Source organism: Limanda limanda, chromosome 12, assembly GCF_963576545.1.
Source record: "Limanda limanda chromosome 12, fLimLim1.1, whole genome shotgun sequence".
Classification (NCBI taxonomy): domain Eukaryota; kingdom Metazoa; phylum Chordata; class Actinopteri; order Pleuronectiformes; family Pleuronectidae; genus Limanda; species Limanda limanda.
The window spans coordinates 18831813-18844491 of NC_083647.1; the positions used below are offsets into that span (position 1 = coordinate 18831813).

Here is a 12679-nt window from a genome sequence, read left to right on the forward strand (position 1 = left end):
ATTGATAGAGCTGGTTGGTCCGGAAAATATCACGTTTGACCCAGTAGATGGTCGGTTTAGATTATCTTATCAGTTTTTCAGAGTTAAATGCCAATGAGTTTTATATGTGTTGATAGGAACATATTTTGCCTGATGTTGTCTCAAGTTAGGCCCCTGGTCTTTGGCTTCAGCTGGACAATATCATGAAGACATGGGAGCTCATCAAGTTCTTGGCAGCCAAGAAAATATTATCATCTGTCCAAATAGTCTATATATAACTTCTTTTAAGTAAGAAAAACTCAGCTCATCTGCCCTATCAGGACTCTGCGGTTGTGCTGTGATCAGATAAAGTTGACACTGGCTCGGCAACATATGCAAACAAACCAACAAGTCATTGAGATTCAAAATGCTGATTTCTGACTGCATTCTTTTTCAACTTTGAAACTGAGATTCTGGGTGAAGAAGAGGAGCTAAACATAAGAGCCTCTTGAAATGTATAAAAGCAAAGAAAAGATGCTCCAGGGCTTCCTCCGATATCTTCTAAAGCCTCCGAAAGACAGGACTTTTCTTTATTAATGCCGAAGCATATTGCTTTCTGCGGCAATATCTGAAAGACGGCAAAAGTTCAGAGGTCACCTGCTGATGTCCCATGCTTGAGTAGGTGGACGCAGGGTCGGCCGCGCTCTCAAGGGGCCGCGCTCTGTCCTTCCCTAACTTCTGATGACTTCTTCTTTCCGTGATCTCATGGCATTTTCCACTGAGATCAAGGAACAGTCATTAAGAAAAGGGACAGAGGACATTTCGTTTTCTGGCCCAGAACTAAAGCCACTACATCCACATGCTCACTGCCACTAACCGCTATTCTACCACAAGCCTGGGGGGTATTAATAACTCTTTATACAGCTTCTTTTTTTTTTTTCAGGAAAGAGGAAGCAGAGTAGAATGTCAGTTCATTGTTCTCTTTCCAGGAAGCAACTTTAAAGCCCTGAAAGTTTCACCTTGGCCAATCCTTTAGGCCCCTGAGGTCCATACCGCAGCAGCTCTGATGGACTGTTCCCGGTACTGAGCAATCAAACTTGACCCGCTGGGTCGCTAATACAGAACGTAGCAGCAAATCACCTCAGAAGGTTCCATTGTAACTGTGATCAGAAAGCTTTTTGTTTATTCCTGTAAAGTCCCCCAGTTCCCCATTAGAGCTGTTCCACTCAACCACATTTTATTAGTCCTGCATCATTGTGGTGAGTGTTTATGGGCAGAGCGTGAGGAGCTGCTTCCACAGGCTTTTACTCCCCACACTATCCCTAATACTTGTGTAATTGTAAAGCTGAAAGATTGCTGGGTCAAACCAGTGCTCTCTATATGGGTGGCATTGTGTAATATTTTAAAGATGTTCCGTTTTAGGGATGTAAAAATAAAGCTTCAGAGTGGAGGTTTAAGATTTTTGTTGTTGCCAAGAGTCAGATTGTGATTGTCTGTGTGCGTGCTGAAGAGGAAGTAGCATGTGGCCTGTTCTCGCTTCTATATACGATACGTGCATCTGCATTCGTGGAGAGATTCTGTGCAAGAGACGAGCACCGCGCAGGAAGTAATACTGCTTTTTCTCAAACCGCTGCAGGCAAAGTGAGTGTGGGGGGGGATTCACAAAGTAAAATGAAAGCAAACACAAAATGAAAAGTCTCTCGGAAACAATACTTTAAAAACACGCTGGAGGAAAACCCCCAGGGTCATAAACACTCATTTACTCTATCGTGTACCATAAAAACTGCAGTTACGCTTCAGTCAAATATTGTCACACAGTTGGATAGCAAATTCAAATGTTTATTTACAGCCTCTGTAATTGTCACAGAGAAAAGTGGTCTAAATACAAAAAAACAAGAGAAAGATGGCGGCTAATCTCCCTGAGCTTTACAAAAACAATGTGGGACCTGTGGGTGACGGACGAAGAGAGAGAGATGTTTTGTACGGAGCCCTAATGCCACTCGAATGAAAAACTACGGAAAGAGAACAGGGACATAGTACATCAGTCATGCTTGTACGACAGTTTTTCAGATTCACAGATCCACGTATTGACCGACAAGACTTTTCACAAACAGTTTGTTGCGTTTCTAAAAAGTGAAAAGAAAAGAAAAAAACCAACCCCACCACATTTTTAATACGGGTGAATAGAATGAGAGCGAGTGAGATTTCCCACTAACAGGACCTAACTCTTTTAATACTGCGTCACATACCGTCCGCATCCTTGTTTGTGAACTTCGTCCTACAGTCTGAATTCCCCCCCGTGAGCTGAACTTCACAACGTTAGACATAAAGCCGTTTTAAAAAAAAAAGAAAATAAAGAACAGGAAGACCAGGAAAGTGAAAGTTTCTATTCAGATGCGTTCAGCTCAGAGCGATACGAAGATGCTGAGAACAAAAACTAACAGCAACAAAAAAGGCCTCAGGGGAACGAGTATTTACACATCCTTCATCGGGGCTGTACATTTCAATCTCCCCTCGTGGTTTAGCGAGCTCTCGCCTTCTGGACAAGCCGCTTACGTCACATTATCTTTGCCTTGTCATTGACCTGCAGTTTGTCCCATGATAACAGGAGCGATGACGATCGTTGCATGACTCTGTCCTAAACTAATTTATGACATAAGCATTCATAACTGTTTTTCCCGCCCTCTTTAACGTTCACCTAATTCATTTAAGATGATTAAATCTTTCCTTTTTAATCGTAAATGCAGACATTTATTTATTTATATAACTTAAACAAATCCTGTGATGGGGGTTAAAAAAATAAAACCCAAGTAACATTTTGCACAAAATACCCCACAAAGGCAAATCCCCAAACTTAACAAATCTATGGACAGCTGTGGCGATCACAATAATCATATCAATCCAGAAACCGAAACAGTGAGCTGTAGACAATAATCCCACACGGGTACCACAATTGGATCTGTATGCGAGTATAAAGTCTCTGGGGTCATGACGCCGGCCATTTTGGAGTAAGGTACAGAGCGGTAGTGGCCCCCCCCCCCCTTCTGCAGCATAAGACCTGTCCGTGAGGCACTGAGCTGCCGCCGTCACACGGGACATCCGTTCTGGGCCGAGACACACACACACACAGTGGTAGGGAGGCATGGTAGGAAGTGGGTGTTTGTTTGTGTGTGTGTGTTCTTTTCAAGTCAGTTTGGGTGCGTTTGAGTCCAGGAGGATAAATTATTGTGAGAACGTGTGTGTGTGTTTGTGTTGCTTTCTCTTGCAGGAGTGATGCTTTGGTGTCGAAGGGCAGCGAGATGGCTTCACGAGACACTGCACGTGCGTCCGGCAGGTGTCGGTCCGCCGAGTGCTGAGGTGAAGTGTAACCAGTGTGTGACAGGGAGCGTGGACCAGAGAGAAACAGAACAGGGGAGCGTGGGTGCCTCAGCGCGGCCTCTAGTGCTGAGAATTCTGCGTGGCCTGTCCATTTTGGATGCCGCCATTATTGTGTTCCTCCTCCTCTTCGTCGTCGTCCTCCTCTTCATCCTCGCCACTGATGAGGAACTCCTCCGGTGGCCAGCGAAGCTCTCCGCTCTCGACCTCTCCCTCTGTCGGCTCCACCACGATGGACGGCAGGCGATCCTTGAGCTTGCAGCAGCGGTCGAAGTCCGAGGGGTCGGGGAATATCTGAAGGAGAGACGAGGGGTGAAACACCAGTTAGGAATCTTTCATTAACACAAACAGGGGCTTACCACAAAAAAGACACCGCACTGGGACGAGTTACATCAGAGGCCGTCCAGCGAGAGCCCACGGTAAATGCCGCATCATGTATAAATCGAAAATACTCTGCGAGGCATCTTGCCAAGCAGCTTGTAGCCGCTTATAAACTCATTCAGTACCACGTCAGCCACTACTCAGAAGATTATACAAGCGTGTAATCATAGCATTTCGATTGGGTAAGGTGAAACCAAACAAAAGGTGAAAGGTTTGCTGGGACATGATGTGTATGAAAAGAATATCCATCCAAATTACATGTTAAGGTTGTAGGCTTTATAATCCTGTGAAAAAGGTGTCAGAGAAGAACAAAACAGGTTTTGGAAAGAACACGGAGTCACGGGCGAATCCAGACTGCTCCGTGTGCTTATAGGAATGCAGGGTGCCACTCTCCGATATTTTAATCGAAGCTGAAGGGCATAAGAGATATTCTGACAAGAGAGATTACATGCACTCCCTATTCTGGCAAGATCGGACATCTACCTCAGATTTTCTGTGTTCTCAGAAACCAGAGAAATGGCCCAGAGGGGGGAAGAAAGAAAAAAAAGGAAAAATTCACCCTGCCACTCCTGGTCCAAGAACAGCATTTTTTCCTTTGCTGTTGTTTGGATAAAGTGGACGAATATTTTTAGACCTGAATATTTCACTCCAAGACATTGGCGGAGGGAGTGTGGGGGCCGGCAATGTCACCGTCTGGGCCGAGAGCCAAATGGAAAGAAAGCATTAGATGAGACAGGAGAGAGAGACAGAGACAATAAAGAGATAAAGGGGATCCAGCTGTGAGGAAGATGAGATCGGAGGAGGAAGACAAAAATAATAAAAAGACCATAAGCTTTAAATATCCCCTGAGAATTTGGGAATTTGTTGGGTTACGAAAGTACGTACGGGACGATCGCTTGCTTTACAAATGAGCTGTTGTGCGATTATGTGTATGAACTTGCCCGTGTTCATGTCTGATGTCTGCATGTATCAACGCCTGCGCGGCCAAACCTCCCTGTGCGTCAGCAGCAAGGGGAGGTAGGCAGCGAGGAGTGACCTTGCCTTTGGACCCTCAGCTCACACATGTCATAACTTGTTTCACTTCCAGTGGCAGGAAGCAACGACACATCATCAGCTAGGCACAATGCCGGCTATTTCAGGATCTTCTGGCGTGTGTGTTCACGATGCACACTATACGCCTGAATCATGACATTGCTACTTTTTTTTCTCGTTATTTTCCACGTAGGTCACATTCATATCCAATACAAAAAGGTGCAGCTGCAATTAAATGGTCACATAATTTGTGTCAAAGCCCCGGACACCCATCATGGAGAAAGTGACAGCGTAGTATCACTGCTTCCTATAGTGCATCTCTGAGCTATGGCTGGGACCTTAGGCAAAAGAAACAAAAGTGGGGGAGTGGTGATGGAAGAGTGGAAGAGTGGCACGTTGGCACCCCGCACGTCTTCCGCTCCGCCCTCCTCTCATCCTCAGACAGACTCACAGCTGGGGTGTGAACTGGGAGAGGAAGCCAGCCTCCTTTTCCTTTTGGGTCAGTCTACATCCTCTCAGAATCCACGTCTGCATACAGCATGGCATCCGCGGGTCATTGTAACGGTTTGTACGATCAATGCAGCTTTCAGACAAATTATTGAATTGTATCATCATCTTTTATGAATCGATTCAACTCAAATGACCTTCTTGTCCTGTGGGTTGTGAAAGGCCCAGCAGGTGGCCCATTTACCTCAGAATAATTCAGCACCCGTGACCATAAATGTGCCGTTACTTTAACCATTTTACGGCAAATGATGATGAAATTGATGAAGCTCTTTCACCCTGGCCACAAATGTGAAACTAAACTCAAGCAGCTGTGACTTGAAGTGGTTTTGTCTCCAACATGGCCGTGTAGAGCGGACAGTAAAAACAAAGCAGCAGGAAGCAACTTGTCAGGAGCACCTGACGGCTGCGTCTCTCATCCGTCTCAATCTGCAGGCTTTACTTCTGTGACGGGCCACAGAAAATTACAGACAATTTCCACTGCATTCATTTCCTCTGCATGTTTAAAATAATGAGCCACCGTGACCGCCAAAGTTTTATAAAGTTAAAAATAGGATAAATGTAAACCGCTGTATAACCTAGTTATTTTCAATCTGTTTATATACTTTAGCTTGTCCGGGGGTCTTGTAGATTTATACTATAGACCGTTTATAAAAGATGGATTTTGCATCTCCACTTCTTCCCACTATTCAAAAATGAAACCAAAATAAACAACTGCCGCCATCTTCCGCATTTGGAGCAAGTAGTGTTTTTTAAAATATATATATATATATATATATATTTCTATAAATAGTATCAAATAACTAAAACCCAAACTGTAGCGAAATTTTGAAAATGGACATACTGTGTAACAGACAGAAACCTTAGAGAAATTTATTTCACATATATTTTAACTATAGTTTGGTCCCTGTCCCATCCAATAACATGGAGGCAGGATTTAGGACAGATACAGCATCCAGCCACCAGGGAACAATCAAGATGCTTTGGCTCCACTTCAGGGGAGCAGTCATGTCATCCATCTTTATATACAGTGTTATGATATTTCCACTATCTCCAGTCCAGTTCTCCATAATGTATGGACGAAGACAGACAAAATGTCCATGATAAACATTTACATTTGTATAAAAATGTAAGGGTAGGGAATTTGGGCCAGAGGCAGCGTTTCCCTATCATGCATGTGTGCGTGTGTGTGTGTAGTTGCGTGTGCTTGTGTGTGTGTGTGTGTATGTGCGTGTGAGTGTGTCCTATACCTGGAAGGAGAGTCTGTCCTTGCTGGGGCTGAGCCTCATGTCCTCCATGGGGGTGGTGTTGATCATCACCTCAGTCATATCTCGGCTGGGCACAAACACTGGGCTGCAGGGGGGGAAGAGGAAGAAGAGGAGGAGTTATGAGTACAGATACAATGAAGACGGAACATATTCAAGTGCCTAATTAAAACCTTTCAATTTGCATAATAGCTGTCCCCATTGGTTTTGTACTAAATATAGTAGGGGAGTCCATTTGTATCTGAGAACGCCAAAGGACTCTTAAGATCAAGATTATGAAAACTGGCCAGTGATCACATGTGACATATTTTGTTGAATACCAACACACATACGACATTAAAGAATCCTACATGTATACAAGTGACAAGTGACTTTGGTTCCCTGCACTTGTGCTAGTTTTGTTAATAAGATTCCAGACAACTTGACCACAACACACGGAGCATTCATTCCACGCGCTGCCGTGCTAATGCTCTGCAAAGCTGCACGGCTCACGATGCGGCTTGCGTCAGGTGACCATCTCTAAATACAGGATGATGTGCTCTTGCACTAGCAAACAGAAAAGACACAGTCATTGTGAGAGTGTGCTAGGGGGCGAGCTGTGGTTTGCACTCAGTTCCACCGAAGCCCGGTCAAACTTTTCCGTTTCAGATCAAAGTAGCACGAGGCTGTTTATCCACGTTTCCCTGCATCCACTTTCCACTCTGCAGCTTTGTTGCAGCAGAGATTTTCTTTTGAAACTGACGTGACGCGGGTCCCATGACGGACACGGACGCCGACTTGAGACAAGATGCTGGGCGGCCTTCTCACGCTCTCTATTTAAAGCCCCGAGCCCTGTGGTCAGCGGCCGCAGGCTCGTGGTTTGTGTGGTCACTGGATAAATGGGACAAAGAAAAGCGAACACAATAAGAAGCTCACTCTCATCCAACCCATTATCTGATCCAGTGGACTTGTTTTTCGGGGGGGGGAAGATGTGTGTGGGCTTTGACCTACAAAATAAAAATGTCACCGCATAGCAGTAAAAAATAATTCCATGGTAGTGACTCAATCATTGTTTTTAGATAAGGAGCGATTATGTAAATTTAATCTCTTGTGCTTTGATGTCCATTAGACAAGAGAAGAAGAAGACACAAACAGAAGCTCCTTCAAAAACAAACAGTCAAAGCTAAAAATAATCTTCATCAAGGAGCTTATGGGGAATTCCTCGGTAAAGCACAGCCCTGTCTTTCTGTTTCCATTCATGACTCAACTCAGTATACCAAGAATACTTTTTAAAAATCCTTCATCTCCATGTTTATCGACACATGAACGATGGTATTTTGGGGATATTTTTGCTGTGAGAATCCATGGAGTTCAACTTAAATTCTGGCAGATGTTGTTGGACAAATTTAAACTCGTAAAGGGACATTTCTCAGGAATTTAAAGTCTCATTAATAGCTTATCACGAAGGTTCTCTTCTGCTACGGCCTTTACTTGGTCTGATAAAGATAATGGTAGATGTTGCTGTGTTACTGAAACTTTTAGGGTTTTCTAACTGCGCCAGACTACGGTTTTAAATCAAAACCTTATTATGTAAATGTCACTTGTGTGGATTCAAACACAGATTCTGTAAATTAAACAATTCCAGATGAGCCCCGGGACTTTTTGACCTCCACATTGTAAATTTATAATCTTTTGAAAGTCTGTCAATAAAATTAAGGATATTTTCAGGTTAATATTTATGGGCACAACACAACCTAGCTCTATGTTCACACACACACAACTTTGTTTTTGTAGTCTTAGAGGCCGAATTAACAATGCCATCAATTATTAAAATCGCTAAATTCTGACACAAACACGCACACACACAAACACACCTTGCAGCTCTCACAAGGAAACACTGACGTCATAGCTGGGTGTCAGGTGAATCTAAAAATGTGGCCTAATCACCATATATTAACCTTTACTGCACTTCAGTCAGTCCACACAGCCCAATCAGCCAAAACAATAGCTGGATATCCCAAAATATACATTAAAAAAAAAAGCAGCTGGAAGGATTCGCACGGTTTAACATGGGAAAAAAAATGATGTGAGTCAGGCATGCAAAGCGCAGCAGAGGAGGGGACGGAGGGATGAGCCGTGACAGTGAAGACCTGTGCAGAAGGAGGGAGGGAGGGAGGGAAGGGAAATAAAGATAAACACTTGGGCCTTGCCAGTCATATTTCTGTTCGGGGATCGTATAAACATCCTGCTCGGCTAAGAATAACAGAACATCGGCCTAATAAAACATAAAGGGGCACAATGAGGAGGAAGTGGGGCTGCACAAGTAACGAGTCGACCTGGGAGGAAACAAACACACACACCGACTCCAGTCATATCTGTTACGGCTTCAAGTGTCGAGCTGGGCTGAGCGAGTCCCTCTCTCTCCCGAGGTGGAGCGACTCACAGAGATGGCATGCTAAGTGTTCTGCAAGTAACCAATCTGTAAAAGTAGGACACAGCTAGTTAACCTGCGTCTTTGGCTCATTTGTTATAGTCTCACCGGAACGTGAGGATACCTAAGCTGCTCGTTATACACTGCACTTAAAATGTCTAGACTGAAGTCACACATCTTAAAGACAAATGTGCCTTGTTTGATATATGGGCTGGTGTGGCCACTGGCAGTAACCCCCCCTCACCTGTTGACCCAGTCAGCATAAGGCATACCTGCATCAGTCCTGCCAGCGACCTGATGTTCAGCCGGCCAGAGGACAGATGGACGCCAGGTAAGAGGAGGAGACACTCAGGTATGCGTCCAAAACAGGCATTGGATGGATTACAAGTCGAGAGTGGAAACTGTCGATGGTTTAGGTCATCAATGACATGTTAACCAGAATGGAACAGTTCCCTAAATTCACCAGATTGGTTTTAGTTTGATCTGCACAAACACATATTCGTCCCCTAAAGCCCGGTTTTCTCTCAGCAACCTCCATGAATAATACTCCGAGGAAATCAGTGGACATGGGGAAAAAAACAAACAAATGAATCCTATATTTGCACCAAAATGTGACATGTTTCTCCAGGTTATGCATAATCAATTGGTTGAGTGGTTTTTGTATAATCCTGCAAACTAACAAACGATAACATCCTTGGCGGAGGTAAACAAACGTTTTATCATTTAACCGATTTGTAAAAAGCAACTGGATTCTCTGGTTCCAGCTTCTTCAATGTGGATATTTGGTGATTTTATTTATCTTTCTGTAAAACAGATAAACATTTTCATATCTTTCGGTTTTAGACCATTGGTTAATCAAAACAACTAATATGGGGAAATCTTTTATGGCTTAGAGAAATAGTGATGAAATGAAAATTTTTTAATACATTTTAGGGAACTTTTTTTGACAGATTATCAATCCAAAACTAATCTGTTGCTGCAGCAGCTCTGAACTCTGAAAATGTATTATACATTACTTTTAGAAGCTGCGCCCGTGTGAAAGCTCAAAGATAAAAATCGGTGGTGACCTTTTCATTGCATTTTTATTAATTTTTTATTCACCCTCTGGTGGGACAGAGGACCAGCAGGTCATGCAAATCTAAAAATAAGAATTTCTAAAGTCTTAATGATAACAAATTCATAAACAACACTTTAAAAACGATCATGACAGATGTTGTTGAAAGGATAAGTTCAAATTCCACAGTTGATTCGTGTTTTTTGAGTTGAAACCTTTTTACATCCATTTCCATTAAAAGCCGTTGACATCATTTCAAACTGATTTTCCCCAAACGCTGAAGGTCACTGGGACGACAACAGAAAACATTCTGGTTATCAGCCGTGTCCAGTACAGTCACTGGTGTTTGACCCAGTGACCAGTGGAGGAGCCGATTAACAGTTAGAGAAGTCATCTCCTTTTTAACAACTGCTTCACCTCACATCAAGCCACCAGACTCCTTAGACATCTCACCTTGTATAGGTGCCAGTCTCATTCTAACAAGACGCACCACCTGTAGAACCATCTGCTTCACCTGTCACTCAAAATATGTCTGTTATATAATCTTCTTCACCTAAGATTGACACCAGCGTCTTCCACCTGTCTCCACAGGTTAAAGCTGGAAGGCGTGTGCTGTGCCGGAGGTGCCGACAGGAGCCCGAGTGCTCCCCCCCCCCCAAGCTCCACAGGAGGAATCTGCATCTTGCGTTATCAACATTGTTTCCTCTGCTCTTACTACCACCATCATAAATCTCAGTCAAACAGGGGTGAAGCCGCTGACGTTTCACACCAGCACTAAGCTCTGGGTGGGTGGGGAGGTGTGGGTGGGGGGGCGACTGAGTATGACAACCCCCCCCCACCAGGAGTGAGCTGGAATGAATGGGTCATATCCAGATTCTTTTGGAATGAGCTTGACGCTGCAGACATCGTTCGAGTGCGTAGGAGTGAAAATTACCTTACATGTCCCAGCAACTTGCAGCAAGTTTCCTACATATGATGTTGAGAACAGAATGTATGAGAGATCATTTATGTTGGGTGTCTTCCAGCTGCTGCTGCTGCTGCGAGAGAACACGTCTTCCTCTTTCCACGGACAGAGAGCGACAGTGCAGACAATGGAATATTTTAATCAAACTCGCAGCTCCAATCGAAATACGTGCTCGGTAAGTTTCCGATCACGCCCTCGGAACAAGACTGAAGCATCTTAATTTGTTCTCATTAAAATGAACATGACAAGAATGGAGAAGTTTGGCCCTGTACTGTGAGTAAGAACAGGAGAGAGTTGCTTCCAGTAAAGACGTTGATGATTGTCAACTTCCTGCTCGAGATGGCTTAAAGCCTGCTGAGGTTTGGAACACAGCTTTGTCTCAGAAATAACTCTCATATCCTCTACGCAGACAGGAACACGTCTGAAAGCACAAAGACACACTCAGGGCTCCTGTGACAACAACAACAGCAAGGAGTCACACTGTCAGAGGGGATGATGATGACAAAATGACACTGGAGTAATAGATAGGAGCAGAGTGCATCCATCCTTCTCCGATTGCAGTGCACCTGCAGCACTAAAGACCAAGGGCTGAAAGCAGAGTATCATTCCATTCACTTGTTTAAAAAAAGGACACAGCAAAGTCAGTGTGTGTGTGTGTGTGTGTGTGTGTGTGTGTGTGTGTGTGTGTGTGTGTGTGTTTGTTTCACGGTTAAAAAGAAAAAGTGGAATAATGCCTCTCAGCCCCTGAGGCCCAAAAATGAAGCTGTGTGACCACGTTGACCTTTCGGAATTGGTACAAACTGGAGCGTGAAAACAATTTGGTAAATATCTTAATGGAAATTAAAATTTAAAAAAAAGGTGACACCCAGATCCATCCCCCCCTCTCTCCCCCTCTCTCTCTCCCTCCTCTTGTTTTTTTTCAGATCCATGTGTGCTGTGTGACATTTCCAATTTCAGGGGCAACACCCCAGAGAAAACCTCATGAGGGGAAACATGAGTGGGTGCAGCAAAACAAAAAGAGGAGGACATCAACCGAACACACGCACACACACACACACACAGACACACACAGACACACCGCAACTATGTGCTGCATTGTTCTTCTACCTGTCACATGCAGACACAACACAGCTATTTGCGTGCGTCATGTATTCCACAGTGCAACAACGCACAGGGAACCAGTAAGCACACAAGGAGGAAAGGATGCACAACTCACCAGTAAATCTGCGGGGAGAATACAGACATGAATTCCCACCTGCTGCCAATTACAGCCGAGGACTTCTCTCTCTCTCTCTCTCTCTCTCTACTTTCTTTCTTTCTTTCTTTCTTTCTTTCTTTCTTTCTTTCTTTCTTGTTGGTGATGCTCGTCTTCTCCTCCGCTCCGACTCAAACTCACAGGAACAGAAAAAAACACACACAGCGACACTTCTGGGAAACAACAAACAACTGGTTTTGTGTGTGCGCGCGTCTGATCCGCACCACAGTTGTGTTGAGTATTTATGTGCGAGAGGCGTGCACTCGTGGAGCCGAGAGGAGACACACCTCCTCCCTGAAATCCTCAATGGCAGCTCATTACCAGGCAGGAGCCAATCGGAGCACAGGTGGCCCTCCTCCTCCACCTCCTCCTCCTCCTCCTCTTCTTCAGGCTGGATGACGATAGCAGCGGCGGAGCCATCTCATTGGGAATGGACGAGGAGATGCAGCATGATGCTATTGATTTGGAGTCTCCAAGGCAA

At 44.3% G+C, this 12679-nt stretch overlaps 1 protein-coding gene across 1 annotated transcript; it reads right to left on the reverse strand.

The window, feature by feature from the left end:
- Nucleotides 1-1788: 1788 nt before the first annotated feature.
- On the reverse strand, nucleotides 1789-12402 carry lbh (LBH regulator of WNT signaling pathway). The gene is made up of 3 exons (XM_061082715.1): nucleotides 12160-12402; nucleotides 6501-6603; nucleotides 1789-3627 (listed from the first exon to the last, which is right to left on the reverse strand). The coding sequence occupies exons 1-3, from the start codon at nucleotides 12186-12188 to the stop codon at nucleotides 3397-3399; spliced, it is 363 nt and encodes a 120-aa protein (XP_060938698.1). The 5' UTR covers nucleotides 12189-12402; the 3' UTR covers nucleotides 1789-3396.
- Nucleotides 12403-12679: the final 277 nt, after the last annotated feature.